Source organism: Crotalus tigris, unplaced genomic scaffold (assembly GCF_016545835.1).
Source record: "Crotalus tigris isolate CLP2741 ecotype Arizona unplaced genomic scaffold, ASM1654583v1 scf7180000020588.15403103151:6194809, whole genome shotgun sequence".
Taxonomy (NCBI): domain Eukaryota; kingdom Metazoa; phylum Chordata; class Lepidosauria; order Squamata; family Viperidae; genus Crotalus; species Crotalus tigris.
Window position 1 is genome coordinate 1,847,660 of NW_024098092.1, and position 19,408 is coordinate 1,867,067.

A 19,408-nucleotide genomic window follows, 5' to 3' on the forward strand; every position below is an offset into this window, starting at 1 on the left:
CCTGTCAAGAGCCGTGGTGGCCCGGTGGTTAGAATGCAGTATTGCAAGCTAAATTCTGCCCACTGCCGGCAGTTCGATCCTGACCGGCTCAAGATGGACTCAGCCTTCCATCCTTCCAAGGTTGGTAAAATGAGGACCCAGATTGTTGGGGGGCAATAGGACAACTCTATAAACCGCTTAGGGCTGTAAAAGAACTATGAAGTGGTATATAAGTCTAAGTGGTGTTGCTTGTGAAGGAAAGAGAGGAAGGAAGGAAGGGAGGAAGGAAGGAAGGAAGGTAGGTAGGTAGGCAGGCAGCCTGGTGGCACAGTGGTTAGAATACAGAATTGCAGGCTAAACTCTGCTCACTGCCAGCAGTTCGATCCTGACCAGCTCAAGGTCGACTCAGCCTTCCATCCTTCCGAGGTCGGTCAAATGAGGACCCAGATTGTTGGGGGGCCCATAAACTGACTCTGTAAATCACATAGAGAGGGCTGTAAAGCCCTGTGAAGCGGTATATAAGTGCTGTTGCTAAGTGGTCCAAAGGCCACGACAGAGGGCCGGGCTTGTACCCGAGATTTTGGCAGGCCACAGAGCTGCCTTAGAAGGACTTCAAACCCATCCCATCCTCACTTTGGGGGAGGGATCATCACAATTTCCCCCCCCCCCATGCAGGCGTGCCAGTCCTTTTTATTTACGACCGCTAAATTCATCGTGGCAGGGCCCGCTCTCTTTTTTGAACCCCGACTCTTGCCTTTGCCAGGTTACATTAAGAACACGGAGAAGCTAAGCTTCAGCAAGGAGCACCAGTACAAGCTCACCGTCACGGCCTACGACTGCGGGAAGAAGAGGGCGGCCGAGGACGTGCTGGTGAAGATCAGCATTAAACCCACCTGCAAACCAGGCTGGCAGGGTTAGTCTTGTGTCCCCCCTCCTCTCCCCCCCCAAAAAGCCCCTTGCTTGCTGCTTCAGGCCCCAAAGGCTGCAACGTCTCTGTTGGTGGTTTCAGGCTGGAGCAAAAGGATGGAATACGAACCCGGGACAGGGGCGCTTTCCCTCTTCCCCAGCATCCACCTGGAGACCTGTGACGAGCCCATCGTCTCGGTCCAGGCCACCGTCGAGCTGGAGACCAATCACATTGGGAAAGGCTGCGACCGAGACACCTACTCGGAGAAGTCCCTTCACCGGCTCTGCGGTAAGCAGAAAGATTCCAGGCTTCCCGGGGTGTGTGTGTGTGTGTCAGGCTGGGTGAGCCTCTCTCGGCTGCAGCATGGGTGTTGAAAAGAGGCACAGAGGCCTTTCCCTCCCTGGGTGCCTAATGTGTCCCCCCAGACCAGACAAACGAAGATGCCAGGTAAGATACGCAGTCTTTTACTCAGCAAACTAAACGTGAAAATGGCGAGAATCAGAATTTCGCTGCCGGAAGGAGCGGCTAACAGCAGATCTGCATCTTTGATGCAAAAACCGGCCCGCTCTTTTACAGTGTCTTAACTCCTGGTGTTGCAGGCGCGTCCTCAGACACCGCGGAGCTGCTCCCTTCCCCGAGCAACGCGGCCAACTGGACCGTCAACCTCCCCACCGACAACGGCCACGAAAGCGACCAGGTTTTCGAGTTCAACGGCACCCAAGCCGTGACGGTGCCGGAGAGCGTGGTCAGCATCAGCCTGAAGGAGCCATTTGTGATTTCCGTCTGGATGAGGCACGGCCCCGGGGCTAAGGAGAAGGAGACCATCCTCTGCAATTCGGACAAGACAGGTGAAGGCAGGCGGCGGGCAGCCGTTCGGCTTGCGGTCCCGCGCCTGGCCGCTTCGGCCTTTGGGATAGGATTGCGGTGACGTCACAAAAAGACTGCACCGGCGTCGGTTTGAGAGCAGCAGACTAAAACAGTAGTTCTCAACCTGTGGGTCGGGACCCCATTTGGGGTCGAACAACCATTTCACGTGGGTCGCCAAACAACGCAGTCCGCCATTTTCCCCCCCTTTTCCTTAGCTGTGCTCCTCCCTTTTATTCTATTGGCTTTTGAAAGCCAATAGAATAGACTCTCTTGAATAGAGTCTAATTCTATTGGCTTTCCAAAGCCAACAGGAATTGTCCAGGCTGAGCCCGCCAAAAGTCCCCTTCTGCAAACGGTACTGCACCAGTTGAGTAGTCCTCGACTTACGACCGGTTGAGTAGTCCTCGACTTACGACCGGTTGGGGTCGCAGCATTAAAAAGGTTGAGAACCACTGGACTAAAATATCATTGTTTTTCCATAGTAACCCGGCCCTGGGTGTGGTGTTTCAGCCTGTCTGGGTTTTGTGCTTGTTGTTGCCTCTTCCTTCTCCCTAGCACAGAGGGCCCCAACCTTTTGAGGACCAGGGACCGGTTATGTGGAGAGAGGTTTTTCCACGGACCGGAGGGCGCGTGGTTTTGTATGCTGCCTGCATCCCGCGGATGGGGCTTTGCTTGTTTGTGCGGACCGGTTGCTGGCATGCCACGGTCTGCTACCGGTCCACAGACCGGGGGTTGGGGACCCCTGCCCTAGCAGACAAGCGGATTAATTTGGTATATTTGGAAACACAACAGAGGAAATCTGATTTTTTTTTTTCCCCTCCGAAGAGAAGATCCTTCGCTCTCCCGTCCCTCCACCCTTGTCTAATATTCTCTGAACAGGTTCAATGTCTGGGCACTGCAAGCTGTCCTTTCTAAAGTGGGCTCCATTCCAGGAGGAATGTAATTGCTTGGGGTTTCACAACAGAGCAAAGAAAAGAGGCTGCTTTGTCATTTGGAGACGAGCCTGACTTTGCAAAAGCCTCCCGCTCTCTCTGCCCCCAGCTAAAATAAAAAGTTGGCTTTCGAGGAAGCAAAAAATGTTAAACCGCCGTTTGCTTTCTGCACGAGAGAAGGAAGTTTACCTACCTATTTCATCAGTGTCTGCCCAGGATTGCTCAAGTTCACATCCCCTGTTAAATCGCTGCGAGGTTCTTTGTGGGAGGAGAGACACCCCAAGACAACTGCAGATTCTCATTCTCTCTCTCTCTCCCTTTCTCTCTCTCCTTTCTCTCTCTCTCCTATTTCTCTCTCCTTTCTCTCTCCCCTTTCTCCTTTCTCTCTCTCCTTTCTCTCTCTCTCTCTCTCTCTCTCTCTCTCTCTCTCTCTCTCTCTCTCTCTCTCATTGGCTCCAAATGAATTTAATTAGGGAAGAATCCAGAAAGAGCGACAAAGTGTGTTTATTCCGAACGTGCCCCGAATCCAGGGAAGCAGCTCTGGAAAAGGGAATTGCGAGCTTCGTTTTGCGCCATATCAAGTGTTTCCTGTCACTTAACAAGAGGGGATATCTTGGGATGCTGGAAATAATTACTTGGAAACAAGGAATTATGAGAAACATATGCTGGCTTGTTTAGAATCCTGTGAAGGTCTCTCTTCCGTGGAGCTGCGAATTCCCACCATGCATTTGGACTTCTGGCTCTTAAAACTTTCTTTTTTCCTTTCCTGGAGGCCTCCAAGCCTTCTGCACCCAGGGTTAACCTTTATTGGACATTAATAGGCCAATTACGGGTCTGGAGATAACGTTTTAAGTCCTTGTTTCCGGGTGGCGGAAAAAAAGGGCACTGGGCTTGCATGCTGCGCTACTTAGCTGTGATTTATTGGCTCAACTTGAGTTGGCCTGGTTCCCACCGAGCCAGAGGGAAAGTTCTCCTCCTGTTATGAGCTCAAAGCTAGGCCTCTTCCAGATGTTGTGGGCTTCCTCCCCAGCTGCAGCCCTGGACAGTGGACGGTAGACATGGCAGTGACCAGCCCTGGAAGGGACCCATGACTTTTCAAGAGCATCAAAGGCGCCCTGCGCCGGAGATGGGAGGCTAATTCTGATCTTCTTGCGCAGACATGAGCCGTCACCGTTATTCCCTCTACGTGCACAATTGCCGGTTGGTCTTCCTCTTCCGCCAGGATCCCTCCGAGGGGCAGAGTTACAAGCCGGCCGAATTCCACTGGAGGCTGAATCAGGTGGGCCCAAAAAATACTTCAGCCACCCTAGGGCAGTTCCCCTCCACTGATTTGCAAAATGGATGGCCTAAAGCAGAGGACCCCAACCGTTTAGGCATCAGGGACCCGTTGCGTGGAGAGCGGTTTTTCCACAGACCGGAGGGTGCGTGGTTTTGTGTGCTGCCGGCATCCTGCAGATGCGGCTTTGCTTGTTTGTGTGGACCAGTTGCTGGCATGCCGCGGCCCAGTGCCGGACCACAGACCGGGGGTTGGGGATCCCTGGCCTAAAGGGGCTGTAAGTTAGGCCCTTTGGTTCATTTAGTTCAGTGTTTCTCAACCTTGACAATTTTAAGGTATGTGGACTTCAACTCCCAGAATTCCACAGCCAGCATTGCTGGCTGTGGAATTCTGGGAGTTGAAGTCCACATGCCTTAAAATTGTCAAGGTTGAGAAACACTGACCTAATTAGTGGCCCACAACCAAGGATTCAAGCCGATCCTACCCGGAGGTGCCTGATCTTCAATTACTATCCATCTGCATTAGATTACGACCCTCACTGGCCCATCAAATCCAGATTACAACCTCATTAAAATCTCCCAGATAACTCTCCTGCCTGCCCTTGATCACCTCCAGCAAAGGGGGAGGTTCCACTGTCCATGGTTTCCTGTTAAGCTCTAGTTAAAGCTATGAATCTTTCACAGGTAGAGCCAGGAACGGGTCCTGTCCTTTGGGAACAACAAAATACAGATGTCTTTTTAAACACTTGGCTCCTCTTCCAGGTTTGCGATCAGGAATGGCACCACTACATCCTCAACGTAGAGTTTCCGGTGGCCACGCTCTACGTCGATGGCGTTTCCTTTGATCCCTTCCCAGTGACTGAGGATTATCCCCTTCACGCCTCCAAGATAGAATCCCAGCTAGTGGTTGGAGCTTGCTGGCAAGGTAAGCCAGCTTCTAGATTTTACCTTGACGGCTTATTGGTGGGCCAGACTCCCATGTGGGGGTTAAATTGTCTTCAACTCATCCAATCAGGAGCAACGGGCTGATTGAAGCAAAGAAGTTCAAAAGAGTAGCTCGGATTTAATAAAGACAATCAGATCCCCCGTTTTCCTAGTTCTCTCCAGCTCAGGCAGTTGCCTTTTGAGAGAAGCACTTAGTTTGTTGTCATCTTGACAGCTGTTGGTGAAGAAAAATGTAGTAGAACGAAGAACGTGAACTGGGTTGGGAGCTCAAACAGATATAAAACCAAACGTCTTGTGAGAATGTTCTCGCTGGCTCTGCCTTTCTGCCTTTCCCGCAATAGGTTGTATGAGTGATTGGCATGTTTGCCAGGATAATTCACTGAACGGCTGTATGGGATGGAGGGGGCCTTAAAAATGCAGCAGCCAACTAGCTTTTAAAGCCGGTTAAAACAGCCCTTCCCCAGAGACTGCATAAGGACTTCAATCATAGCGTCAGAGTCATCGGCATCCTCAGAAAATGGATGCTCAGATTAGTCTTAAGAAGGCAAGCCCCACGCCAACGTTTTTGCACCGTAATTCTTCCTTTTTAAAAAAAATAGAAATCTTCTAATTGCACAGTTTTTTAAGGACCGCTTTTTAAGGACTTTTTTTTAAAAAATCAGGTTAGTGGGGAAAACGTCCTTTTCCGTAATCCTCCACTTTCTATTCCTGTTGTGTGAGATGCCAAACATAGGCTCATGCAGGAATTTGATGACCATAATTGAATTGTAAGTCAATAGGGGATTATGTTTAGCGCTCCGTTGAGCTTTAGCAGAAAGAGGAACGCAGCCGGAGACAATCCCCCCTTTTTTCTCTCCTCTCTTCCTGCACTGCCCCAGGGGGGGGGGGGGAATGGATCCAAATTCATATGTGACTTCAGCCGCTTTTTGGGCTTCTCCTTCGAATTATTCGAATCAGGAGCTAGAGAGTCGCTCCACAAGGTCATTGCGAACTTCGCTTCACTTGTTTTTTTTTATTTTATTTTATTTATTTAGAAATTTTATATAGCTGCCTCCCCACGCACGGGGACTCTAGGCAGCTTAACAAGCAATAAAAACACAATGTGTTGTTGTTGTTGTTGTTGTTAATTGCGAAGTCGTGTCCGACCCATCGCGACCCCATGGACAAAACACAATATAGACAATATATGAAACTAAAAAAAAAAAAAAATAACGACCTCCCATCCATCGGCGACAGCACACAATTAAATAAGCCATTTGATGCACTTTGCAACTCTGGGTTCCCCAGGCCCGCTGGCAAAATCAAGTCTTTAGGGCCTTCCGAAAGACTTGTCAAAGTGGGGGCCAGTCTAATGTCTGCAGGGATGATGTTCCAAAGGAAGGGAGCCACCACAGAGGAGGCCCTTCTTCTGGATCCCGCCTAACAAAGTGGAGTCCCAGGTGGGTGACCCATCCAGGCCTGAACTGCGACAGGTGAAATATCCAGGCCCTTACCTAACCCGCCCGCTCCTGTTTTTTCTTCTCCTCCCTGTCTCTTGCTTCTCCGCAGAGTATACGGAAAATGAGAATGACACGGACAAAGCCACAGAAAATCCTGCAGGTTGCTGGCCGTCTTTAATTTTTTCTTTTTAATGCTTTCGTGTCCAAGGCAAGCCGTGGCGTCATCACACATAGCATGACCGGCCAGCATTGCATTGCTACGGCCATTGGAGGGACACATAATCACGTTGCTGAGCTTGTTTTTTTTCTCCCCCTTTTCATTGCACTTTTCTTATGTGTATATGTGTATATATATATATTCACTTCCTCTTTGGTTTCTCCTCCCCTTTCTTCTTGTAGCAATAACCCCTCATCACGTGTTCATATGCCAGTCGATAAGCCACGAAATGAACTAGGTTGAGAAGTCTCCTTGGCCTAGCGCAGGGGCCTTCAAACCTGGCCCTTTGATGACTTGTGGACTTCAACTCCCAGAATTCCTCAGCTAGGCATGCTGGCAGACCCTTGCTTGTGGACTTCAACTCCCAGAATTCCTCAGCCAGGCACGCTGGCTGAGGAATTCTGGGAGTTGAAGTCCACAAGTCATCAAAGGGCCATGTTTGAAGACCCCTGGCCTAGTGGGTGGGGGTACCGCAGGGTGGGACCCGTCACCGACTCTTCTCATTGGCCCATGGTTCCCTTCCTCGGAATTAAACAGCCAACCAAAAGCAATGTCTCTCTAATTCGTTTCCTTATCCACACAGGATCCTCTGCCATGGAAGTTCGCTGGCCCATCCCAATCTTTTTTGTCACAGGCTCATACATGGGGAGGCCTGGGGAAAGCCGATCCTAAGGCAGATCCTAAGGAAGCTTCCGTGGAGAAAAAGCAGGACCTAACCCAGAGTTTCCCAACCTTTTGCGTACAAAAGCAGTTGTTTCAAAATACTTTTTTAATCAATGGGGCAGTAGGAGAGGACTACTAGAACAGGCAGCGTTCCAGATTTGAGACGCTTTCCTAGGCTTCATCAGCGTTTCTCAACCTCGGCAACTTTAAGATGTATGGACTCCGACTCTCCGAATTTTGGGAGTCGAGAGTCCAGGCGTCTTAAAGTTGCCGGAGTTGAGAAATGCTGATCTGGAGCAATTTCATACGATCTCCAAGAATATTTCAGTAAAACCCTCGCGAGGGCTGGATTTCATGAATTGATCACCGGGTGGAAATGTAGCAGTCCCCATCACATCCCCTCTCCATAATCCTGGCTCTCACTGTAGTCTCCATCCTGGACCTTTGGCTCTTGGGAAGAAGTCTTCCCTTTTCCACTGGGTTGTAATCGTTTTCTCTGTTTTAGACAAGCTGTCTTCAAATAAAGGCAGCCGGATCGATGTCCTCTTAAAGTCCCCTCGGTTCCACAGCAAGGCTCGCTCATCCCATCCCTGCCCCTCGCTGCATGAACGAGCATCTTTTATTTTCCTTCCCTTCCCATCGTGCTTGAGCATAACTGCAAGCCGGCCTCCGGGACGGGCGACTCAACTAACTGCATGCCGTTGGAAAGCGAAGTCGGGCGCAGTTCGTGAGTGGCACCTAGGCCAGGGTGCTCAGCCGAGCGTCTGAGCTAAATACGGCTGCTTTTCCTTCCTCGCCCAGGGGGTGACCAGCGGATGGCTCAGTTCTTCCGCGGAAACCTGGCTGGCCTGACCATCCGCTCGGGCAAGCTGGAGAGCAAGAAAGTCATCGATTGCCTGTACACCTGCAAGGAAGGCCTGGACCTGCCCACTGCGGACGGCGCTGCGAAGGGCCTCAAGGTAATTCTCAGACGGCCGCTGTGGAAAGGGCCACGGGTCTCGTGGAAGGCACAGAGAAGCAACGTCAGCCTCCGGACTGCTTGCGCCGTGACTCCCAGGATCTCTGGCCCGCAATTGGTTCCGCGTTTACAACATTCCTTGCTTCTTTAACATTAAAAGTGCATGCCGCTTAAAAGCTCCCGTTGTCTTACATTTTGGCCGCCTTCCCATTTATTTGTTTAGCACATGGCAAACATTTGAGACAAAAGCCCATCCCAGTTTGCATTCTCAGTCAGCAAAGAAGAAATTGTTTGCAAATTAAAAGGTAGACTATTTATTACCGAGGGTTTTTTGCCTTCCTAGCAACCTGCGGCTTCTCGGCTTCCCAGAGCTGGAACCATATTAAATACCTCTGTGTAGGGCAACATTGAAGCGCAACATTAGGGACGGCGCAACGGTGAAGAGAATGGGAAGGATGTGTGTATGTAATCTGTGTTCTGATTTGTGGTTTTTACTTGTGTGCAATGTGCACTGTGGACAGCACTTAATTTTGTTGTGAGTTACACAATGACAAAGATATTCTGTTCTTTTCATTCTATTCTACGTTCTATTCTATTCTACATTCTATTCCACTGTTCTGTTCTCTATTCTATCCTATTCCATTCCATTCCATATTTTCTATTCTATTCTATCCTGCATTCTATTCTATTCTCTATTTTGTATTCTATCCTATTCCATTCCATATTTTCTATTCTATTCTGTTATTCTATTCTATTCTCTATTCTATCCTATTCCATTCCATTCCATATTTTTTATTCTATTCTATTCTGCATTCCATTCTATTCTCTATTTTGTATTCTATCCTATTCCATTCCATATTTTCTATTCTATTCTCTGTTCTTCTATTCTATTCTATTCTCTATTCTATCCTATTCCATTCCATTCCATATTTTCTATTCTATTCTGCATTCTATTCTATTCTCTATTTTGTATTCTATCCTATTCCATTCCATATTTTCTATTCTATTCTCTATTCTCTATTCTATCCTATTCCATTCCATTCCTTATTTTCTATTCTATTCTATTCCATTCCATTCTATTCTATTCTATATTCCAATTTCTATTCTGTTCTATTCTATTCTCTATTCTATCCTATTCCATTCCATTCCATTCCTTATTTTCTATTCTATTCTATTCCATTCCATTCTATTCTATTCTATATTCCAATTTCTATTCTGTTCTATTCTCTATTCTATCCTATTCCATTCCATTCCTTATTTTCTATTCTATTCCATTCCATTTCCCTTCATTTCAGATCCACATGAATCCCAGCCAGTCAGCCCTGAGTTTAGAAGGGGACGACATCGAACGGTTCGACAAAACCATGCAGCGTATCTCGTACGTGAACTCGCGCCAGTTCCCCACGCCCGGCATCCGGCAGATCAAAATTACAAGCACGGTGAAGTGAGTTTTTGCGGCGGTTCGGAGGAGAGGCGATGCAACCAGAGTTTTGACTCAGTGGCTGCTTGGTTCACGGGGCAGGACGCTTGCTTTGCAGGACCCTCAACATCCCTTGCCTCCCCACTGTGGTGGGTCCCCTAGATGTGACCGGTGCGGGAGGGTCCCAAGCCTCGAAGGGCTTTGAAGGTGACAAGCAGCATCTTGAATTGCACCCGGAAACAAACTTGCTATGTTTGCGAACTGTGCCCAAAGCAAACCTCTAGAGCAGTGTTTCTCAACCTTGACCATTTTAAAGGACTTCAATTCCCAGAATTGCCAGCATTGCTCTAGAGTGTGGCTGAATTTCACACTGCACGGGGAAACACAAATTGTTGTTGTTGTTTGTTAGAGTGGGTGGTGCAGACTGAGCTCATAAGGCCTATCCGGGGGAGCCCGTATGCCTCTGCTTTCGACAGAACGGGCACGACGGCGCTTCCCCCTGTGGACCTGAACATCCAAACTTAACATGGAGGCATTAGTATAAATTAAGGGTGTGTGTGTGTGTGTGTGTGTGTGTGTGTGTGTGTGTGTGTGTGTGTGTGTGTGTGTGTTATTTAATAACATGAAGAGTAATAACCAAGGTCAGGATTGGAGGATAACGTTGAAAGGGGTTGAAGGCCTAGTGCAGTTCTGTCAACCGTGGCAACTTTAACACTGGTCTAGTGTTAGAGCAGTGGTTCTCAACCTTTTTAAAGCTGCAACCCCCAACCGGTCGTAAGTCGAGGGCTACTCAACCGGTCGTTAAGTCGAGAACTACTCAACTGGTGCAGCACCATTTGCAGAAGGGGACTTTTGGCGGGCTCAGCAGGGCAGAGACAGCCTGGACAATTCCGATTGGCTTTGGAAAGCCAATAGAATTAGACTCTATTCAAGAGAGTCTATTCTATTGGCTTTCCAAAGCCAATAGAATAAAGGGGAGTAGCGCAGCTAAGGAAAAGGGGGAAAAAAATGGCGGACTGCGTTGTTTGGCGACCCCCGTGAAATGGTCGTTCGACCCCAAATGGGGTCCCGACCCCCAGGTTGAGAACCACTGTGCTAGAGAAACTCTCCCGTGGGAATCCACCACCCCGCTGACGGCCCCCACGCCTTACCTTCCCAGGTGTGCCGACAAGGAAGCCTGCATCGCCATTCCGCTCGTGGAGGGCTACGTCGTGGTCCTACAGCCCGAGGAGCCCAAGATCAGCCTGAGCGGCATCGACCACTTTGCCCGCTCAGCTTCGGAGTTCGAGAGCCCCGAAGGCGTGTCCCTCTTCCCCGAGCTCCGGATCGTCAGCACCATCACCCGGGAGGTGGAGCCCGAGGGAGAAGGAGAGGAGGACCCTACAGGTGAGGGGCAGAGGAGGAGCAGGGAAGCAGGGGCTGCACAGGGCTCTCTCTTCGTTTCTCCAGCGACCGCTTTTCTCCAAAAGCGGGACAAAGCAGCATCTCGCCCATCAAACTGAAGCAGGCGTTAATTCGGGGGATATTTTCCCATTCAGCTGAGCTTTATTTTTTTATTTCTCTTTTTTATTCTGCACTGAAAGTCAGCGGTGGATGCAGGATCAGATTCAGCGGTGTTTGAGGGAGATGGGCGGTGGGAGGGAGGGATGGGAAGGAAGGGAGGGAGGGAGGAAAAAAGGAGGGAGAGAAGGGAGGGGGAGGAAGGAAGGAGGGAGGGAGGGGAAGGAAGGAGAAGGAGGGAGAGAAAAGGGAGGGAGGGGGAGAAGGGAGGGGAGAAGAAGGGAGGGGAAGGAAGGAGGAAGGGAGAGGGGAAGGAAGGAGGGAGAGAAAAGAGGAAGGGAGAGAAGGAAGGGGAGGGGAGGGGAAGGAAGGAGGAAGGGAGAGAAGGGAGGGGAAGGAAGGAAGGAGAAGGAGGGAGAGAAAAGGAAGGGAGGGAGGTGGAGAAGGGGGGGGAAGGAAGGAAAGGAAGGAAGGAAGGAAGGAAGGAAGGAGAAAAAAGGGGGGGTTCTAGTGGTTAAGGCACCAGACTAGAAAGCAGGAGGTTGTGAGTTCAAGTCCTGCCTTAGCCATGAAAGCAAGCTGGGTGACTTTGGGCTAGCCCCTCTATTTCAGCCCAACCCACCTCACAGGGTTGTTGTGAAGAAAATAGGAGGAGAAACATGTGTCGGATATGTTTGCTACCTACTTTGTACAAGTAATAAAGGCGGGATACAAATAAATATTTCTTTTTAAAAAGAAATGGCGTATTTGGCAGTTGGGACAAGCCAGAGATGAACAGAGAAGCATCCAGTGTCCATCGTAGGCAGCGCAGATTCCACGGAAAGATCCCAGTCTGGGAAACTAGCTTGATGAATGGGACTTTTTCTCGTTTCCTTCCTCCTGATCGGTTTTTCCCCTTCCTTCTCCCTTCCAGTCCAAGAATCCTTGGTGTCCGAAGAAATCATGCATAATTTGGACACCTGCGAAGTCTCGGTGCTAGAGGAGGAGCTGAACCGGGACCAAGAAAGCCTGGAGGTCGACCTGGTGAGGCTGCAGCAGAAAGGAATGGAGATGAGCAGCTCCGGCCTTGACCTCATTCTTACCGGTATGGCCCTCCCCGTCCCTCCCCCCCTTGGAGAAGGTTGACACGTTGCACTAAGCCACAGCTAGGTTTCCAGGATCCTGTAGGTCAGGAGTCTTCAAACTTGGCCCTTTGATGACTTGTGGACTTCAACTCCCAGATTTTCTCAGTCAGCGTGTATGCTGGCTGAGGAATTCTGGGAGTTGAAGTCCACAAGTCATCAAAGGGCCGAGTTTGAAGACCCCTGCTGTAGGTCCTACATCATGGTGTCATGATTCCGACAGATGAAACCCTTCAAAAGAACTTTGAGGCATTGTTTACCTTAAAGAATCTTTTATTCAAGTAGCATAATATCAGCACTTACATAATCAAGCCAAAAACCAAATTCCCCTCCCCTGGGCCCTTAGTATCAAAGCACAATTCCTTCCTCCAATTAACAGTCATAAATCACATTCCCCAATTAGCTTGAAGCCCGGGCTTCCTCTCCAGTTCTCCAGCCCACCAATTCTTTTATCAGCTCTGGCCTCAATAACCTTGATTCTCACGCTAGGTTTAGTGTTGTTATATCTAGCTAGACTCTCCTTCACATCCCCTCCCCTCCCAACTTCATCTAACTCTAAAAGCGAAAGGGAAAAAGACAGCTACATTTCTATCTGTTGTCAATGCAAAACATCCGTTGACACGTGGCTTGCAAGCTGCGATAATGGGGTGGGGGTGGGATTTGCCAAACAACGCCTCCCAGCCAGCATCGATTTTAGCTGACCCGTATCTGTACTCCACAGGGGTGGACACCATGGCTAGCTACGAGGAGGTTTTGCACTTGATCCGGTACCGCAACTGGCACACCGTCTCACTCTTTGACCGGAAATTCAAGCTGGTGTGCTCGGAGCTCAACGGACGCTACGTTAGCAATGAATTTAAGGTGGAAGTAAGTGAAGGAGCCTCCTTTTCGGTTCGACTTCAGGATTGTTGGGGGTTGTGCAACTGGGCCTTTCCTCACGGGGGAGCGTAATGGATTGCGGCCTTCTGTTGTTGGAACAGAAGTAGACGCTGTGTTCAATGGAGTTGAATGCAGGAGGAGAAGCCACTGGTTCATCCTGTTCAAAATAACCTCCCCCGAGTGTGCTGGGTATAAGAGGGGGCAAAGTTTCTCTTCTTTTAACCCCACAACAACAACAGCAACAAAAAAGTAGCACCCCTGGAATTCTGGTTTCTTTTTCTGATATGACTAATAACCCCATACAATCGGTTTAAGGATCACAGGCATAGAACTCTATTTCTCTAACTCGACATCTTCCAGATGGTGGACTTCAACTCCCAGAAGGCTTAGCCATGGGGGAATTTGTGGAAGAGGAACATCAGGTCGGGAAAGATAGACCAGTCAGCAAGGCGCGCACGTGCACGCACAGAGAGAGAGAGACAGAGATAGATCAGGTCTGTTCTGCTAATCTCCTAAAACTCTTGTGTTCCCTTTTCTCCAACCTTTTGCGTTCCAGGTGAACGTCATCCACACAGCTAACGTCCTGGAACACGCCAGCCACATTGCTGCCCAGCAGCCCCAATTTGTGCAGCCTGTCCATCACTCTTTTGTTGACCTCTCTGGCCATAATCTCGTAAACCCTCACCCGGGGTTTTCCGGTAAGGACACCATGCTTTCCTTGAATTCTCCCCGTTGCCATTTCCAACAGCTCTCCCGTTTTCGGAGAGGCAGTTGCTGAGATTCGATTAAACCAGGGTTTCTCAACCCAGGCACCTTTTAAGATGGGTGGACTTCCAACTCCTAAACCTCCCCAACCAGCTGTGCTGGCTCGGGAATTCTGGGAGTTGAAGTCCACCCATCTTAAAAGTTGCCAGGTTTGGGGAAACGGCGCATTAAGCCAATTGCATCTGGTCAGCGCTTAAATTTAGCTGGGATCAGGAACCTTCTCTGGCTTTTTGAAACATGCCTGTTGTAAAAAAAAAAAAAAAATCAAGCAGAAAAAAAAAGGATGATATTCAGGACCATCCCATCGTCAAAACTCGTGAGGTCAGCCTCCTGTTTGTTGCCACCGTGTCACGAAAATGACAGCAAACCTAAATAGGCAGACAGTGGACCGGCTGCAAATTACACTTTTTGGTCCCTGCCTATCGTGGGATCTTCCAGCTCTTGAGAAAGGGGTATCAATTAGAAACTTACTTGAGACAAGAGGGTCATTTTTGTGAAGGGTTTGGACTTCTGCAGCACTGCTGGGTAAATACGCCAGCTGGGAACTAGATCCCCGGTAGGTGAATTAGCCCGTTCTGCTGCTCTGCTTACATCCCTGTAAAATCTCCCCAAACTACACCTTCCCCAGAACAGGTTAAAAAAAAAAAATGCATTGCTGTGCTTCCGGTCCTCCAGTTAAACCTGACTAACCTCTTCTGAACACTCTCGTCCCCAGTGGTTCCCAGCACCGCCACAGTGGTGATCGTGGTGTGCATCAGCTTCCTGGTTTTCATGATCATCCTGGGGGTCTTCCGGATCCGAGCGGCCCACCAGCGGACAATGCGGGACCAGGACTCCGGGAAGGAGAACGAGATGGACTGGGACGACTCTGCCTTGACCATCACGGTGAACCCCATGGAGGTAAGACCTCTGGGTTGAGACTTCGTCTTGATAACTCTCATTATAACTTTGAGTTGCATTTATCAGGGCGGTCGTGGGTGGGGCCGGGATTTCAGTCCCACCTTTTTGAGATGCACTCAGGGGCCTTTGTGTTGAAAAGCAGCATTTGGCAGTTTCCACGACACCCACACCCCCTTTTCGCACCCGTGTCCTGAAATATCTCTTGGTAGTGCTCTTTCCTCCTTTCCGCTCTTTTTCTCCTGCGGTCTTTTCTGTTCTCCCCCTAGCTCTTGAGAATTGCTATCAGATGAGACTTGAACCTCAAGGTGGGACTAGAGAGAAGGCAACTGTCCCCCTGGGGTTCTCTCTCTTATGGTGCCCCCCTTCTCGAACCGGAGACCCCTTTGAGGGACTTAACTGTTTCTCCGTTTCCCAGACCTACGAGGACCAGCACAGCAGCGAAGAGGAGGAGGAGGAAGAGGAAAGCGAAGACGGGGCCGAGGAAGACGACATCACCAGCGCCGAATCGGAGAGCAGCGAGGAGGAGGAGGAGGGGGGCGAGCAGGAGGACCCCCAGCACGCCAACCGGCAGCAGCAATTGGAATGGGATGACTCGACCCTGCCCTACTGAGTCCCCCTCCCACACGCTCCCTGCTCGCCGCCTCGGTTTTCTTTTCGTTTCGTTCTCTTGCTCCAGAGAACGCCAGGACAGACCCCTTCCCTTCCTTTCGGGGGTTCCCAGGGGGGCCTGACAGCCGCCCGGCCCCCCAAAACGTTGGCCAGTCTCCCTCCCCTCCCAACCCCCTCCCCTTCGTGTGCCGGGCATATCCGTTCCCAATTCCCTGCCTATAGAAATGTAGCTAGCACCTCTCCTCTTTCGGTTGCCCCCCCACACACACACCTCCAGTGACTGGATTGTGCTGGTTTTCCTATTTTATTTTATTTTTAAACTTGCAAGGCCTTGCCCGGTGCTTTCTTCTGCTCCCGGTCATCTCCTCCAGGGCCTCAAGTCATCCCTACTGCCCCCCCTCCCTTTGAAAAAAAAAGAAATTCCCCTTCCCCATTTCCAAATACGGGTGGCTCTTAAAGCAGCCACTTTTTTTTTTTTCTCCCAGCTTGCTGAGGAGGCTGCTTTAATGATCCACGGGAAGCCGAGTCTTCAACCATTCTCAAAACATGCCCAGCGCTAATGTTTCCCCTTCCGCTTTTTCTCCTTTTTAGACTTTTTTTTTTTAACTTTAATTATATATATATTTTAATTTTTCAGCCCACTTCCTCCTCCTCCTTCTCCCCCCTCCCTTTGCACCTCTTTTTCTGGGACGTGAGGGGGCAAAAGCCAGAAAACACTCCCTCCCCGCTCGTTCGTTGACTTGAGAGCTAACCTTTTTGTTTGTTTTAATTTAGTCCTTTTCTTAAAAAACAAAAACACACACACAAAAAAACCCCCACCCTTGGTTTGATTTTTAGCTGATTTTCGGTTGTCTCGGGTCCTCCCCCCCCCCCGCAACGGTTTTCCAAGTCTCTCTCTTTTTCTCCCTTCTCCTTCCCAACCGCTAGTTGCATGTGTAAAATGGCAGAACGGGGTCCGATATGTAGGAAACTTAACAAGACTTTTTAATATTTTGTAAATACGTCGGGAACTATGTAATTATGTCACTTGTGGTAGTGAAAAACATGGCTGGGCTAGGGAGGGAAGGTGGGGAGGGAGACGACCGTGCTGAGGTTTAAAAAAAAAAAAAAACACTGCGACGATGAAGAATCAATCACGAAGCATGACATAAGCAGCGATTTAAGGTTTGTTTTTTTTCCAGAATTCCTAAGGACAGGTTTTAAAAAGTAGTGCAGAGAAATGAAAGGACGACCGGAGGCGATGGGACTCGACTGCAAATTTCATACGAGGTCTGTGGATGGGTTCTTCGTCCCTTTTTTAAAAAATAAATATTTTTTTTTCTTTCCGAAGGGAAAAAGAAAAATAGAAAGAAAGGTGGCTTTTAACACTTAAAGGCACCTTCTCTGGCCACCTTCGGACCCAACTCCGTGCGTATCCTCGGAGGCTTACGTGGCTTTAGCTCCTGTTATTTTTTATTATTATTATTATTATTTTTATTTTTTGAAAGCAGATTGCACCCGGGAGCCCAGCCCGCCCTTTAAAACCTGGTTCCTCTCCGGGTTTACACTACACTACTTCTCAGGAGTTGAGCCAAATGCAGGCCAGATCTAGAAAGTTCTGCGGTCCAAATTTTACCTCAGCTGCTGAGGAGGTTTCTGTTTTTGCGTCATTCCTCATTTTAAAAAAAAAAAAACAAAAAACACACACACACTCCTGTTCATTCCTGTAGCTACAACACTAACTTGAAATGTTAGCTTATTTTTATTTTTATTGGGGGGGAGGGGGAGAAAGGGGGAGGGGGGTCTTTTGTTCACTCCGACCTTCCTTTTCTTTAAAGCTTATCGCATCAACATTCCAGATAACGTTTGAAGAGTGATCCAAGAGATCGAAAACACCCCAGCTGTTTTCACAAAACCTTGCCTGGATGATCTGGGCCAGAAGCAAAACGGTTTTCCCCGCCAAAGCAGTTTACACACCGGTAGTGGCGGGAAAGGTTACCTTATCCTGAGGGGGGGGATAGGGCTGGTGGGGAGAGGGGGGGGTGAGGAAAAGATCTTCTCCCTGTTTTTAAGTTTTTTTTAAAATAATAATGTGCTTTTCTGGCTCTGCTCTGCCCTATGGCCAAAGCAAAATTTGTTTCTAATCTTGCACGGAGCACCTGCCCATCCCCGGCTTGTCTCCAGGTAATGGGATAGATCTGCCCGGAAAAGCACAAAAAAATAAATAAATTAAAAGGGGGGGAGAAGGAGAGGGATTCCAGCTGCCAAACTGCAGAAAGTTTTTTTTTTTCCCCTTTAATTTGTGGAGTGAAGGGGAGTGAAGAAACAAAAAGAAAGCCAGGGACACCTGTTGTGGCAGAATTTATTTGAACAGGTAGACTTTTCCATTTGGTCCTGGCCATCCCAACCTTGAAAAACGGGATGCCTGGATCAATTTACACCCCTCCCCCCCCCCCAGGCATCCTTTGAGAATCTTTTAACTGCCGAGCCAGTAAGGTTTCCTTTGGGTCGGTGTGATCTCCACAGTGCCTTTGGCGACGGGACAGTTCAGAAAGCCAAACGCCAGTTGCAGTTACCACTACACACACCCTTTCACAAAAGCAAAAAGAAAAGAAAAGAACCCCCCCACAACCCCTGATGGATGGATGGATTAAACAGGCAAGGGGAAGCTGGTTTGAAAGATTTCCACCCGCGAACGTTTCACTGGGAACACTCTTAACTTTGTGTCTGAATTGTCCTGTGTTTTATTGTCACCTTGTAGAAAACCTTAAGCCTTTTTCTCCATGATCCTTGTCTCTGTTTAGCAACTGTATTTTAGAGACTGTAAACCTAATCATATCCACTCTGCCCCCCCTCCATGCTAATACGGAAAGGCTGTAATGTTTTTTTCCCCCTCCGATGCGTTTTGTAGCCATCATGGGTCTTAACATTTCAGATGTGTATATTGGTAAATAGGTCACGTTTGGAAAAGTCTGAGCTACAATAAATTTCTGGTTCTAAAAAAGATGAGATTTGCTGTCATGTTTGGGGAGGGTCGACCCAGAAGTTTCCTTAGTGCTATCTATTTATCTATCTATCATCTAGCTATCTATTCTCTCTGTATATTTGTTCTCTGTCTATATCTATCTGTTGTCTGTCTGTCTGCCTATCTACTCTTCCTTCCTTCCCTCCCTCTCCTTCCTCCTTCCTTCCTTCCTTCCTTCCTTCCTTCCTTCCTCCCTTCCTTCCAAAAATCCTTTGTCCCAAAAGACAAAAGCCTATGTTTAGCTAGTTAACGTAGAATTTAAACTCAAAGCTGCACCTGCTAGTATTTTACTGGTTTTTTTTTCCTTTATTAAAGGTTAACCCAACTACAGATAGAAGGAATACCGCAGTGTTTATGCCAAACTTTCCAGTTTTCTACACATAAGAAGGTAGCCTAGCAAGCAACTGGAGCCATCCAGTCCTTTGCCTTTTAAATGGGATTTAAGCCCAGGATCGTAGAGGTAACTTTTAGCCTTACGGGTCTGTCTTTTTTCCTGTAAACAGCGAGCCTTTTCTATATATTTGTTTTTAAAAAAACGAACCAATCACTTGGCAAAAAGGAGGCGATGGTATAAAGTCCCCCAAATCAATTCAGCATTGGTTAGGTTTGTGAGATCGTGCTCAAATAATTGCCAGTCTATCTCTATTTAAACTTTAAAATACAGTTTTCCTCCTTGTTCCAAGGTTTGTTCCAATTAATATCCTTTCACCCCACCATCATAAAAAAAAATTAGTACAGGGAAAAAAACAACCACCCCCAAAGCTTTATCGGGGCCTTGTTTTTTTCTGGTTTCCCCATTTTTTTCTTTCCCTGTTGCTTTTTCGGCTGTCGGTTTTTATTTTTTAACTTTTTGTGCACTAATAAGGGAACTCTTCCTTTGATAAGTTGAGAGCTCCCCAACAACCGCATTCACATTTCACCCAAAATCATGGCTTGGCGTGTTGTGTGAACCGATGCAAAGGTGGCAGATGGTTTTCCTGCATCCACGTAGATCCCACCTCAGCATCTGGAAAAAGTGTACCTCGTAG

At 48.5% G+C, this 19,408-nt stretch overlaps 1 protein-coding gene across 5 annotated transcripts in view; it reads left to right on the forward strand.

Annotated features, from left to right (window-relative positions):
- Positions 1-18,359, forward strand: part of CLSTN1 (calsyntenin 1) — a 34,776-nt gene extending 16,417 nt beyond the window's left edge. For 2 of the 5 annotated variants that reach the window (XM_039367295.1, XM_039367297.1), the window contains 14 exons: positions 743-892; positions 989-1,174; positions 1,486-1,734; positions 3,843-3,964; positions 4,723-4,885; positions 6,454-6,504; positions 8,026-8,183; positions 9,478-9,626; positions 10,762-10,988; positions 12,016-12,186; positions 12,945-13,090; positions 13,659-13,800; positions 14,583-14,767; positions 15,183-17,056. In XM_039367295.1, the coding sequence (XP_039223229.1) occupies positions 743-892; positions 989-1,174; positions 1,486-1,734; positions 3,843-3,964; positions 4,723-4,885; positions 6,454-6,504; positions 8,026-8,183; positions 9,478-9,626; positions 10,762-10,988; positions 12,016-12,186; positions 12,945-13,090; positions 13,659-13,800; positions 14,583-14,767; positions 15,183-15,377 (2,294 nt within the window). In that variant the 3' untranslated portion in view covers positions 15,378-17,056. Of the gene's footprint in view, positions 1-742; positions 893-988; positions 1,175-1,485; positions 1,735-3,842; positions 3,965-4,722; positions 4,886-6,453; positions 6,505-8,025; positions 8,184-9,477; positions 9,627-10,761; positions 10,989-12,015; positions 12,187-12,944; positions 13,091-13,658; positions 13,801-14,582; positions 14,768-15,182; positions 17,057-17,193 lie in introns of those variants that run through there. The other 3 variants (XM_039367296.1, XM_039367298.1, XR_005559672.1) reach the window with 2 other exon arrangements.
- Positions 18,360-19,408: the final 1,049 nt, after the last annotated feature.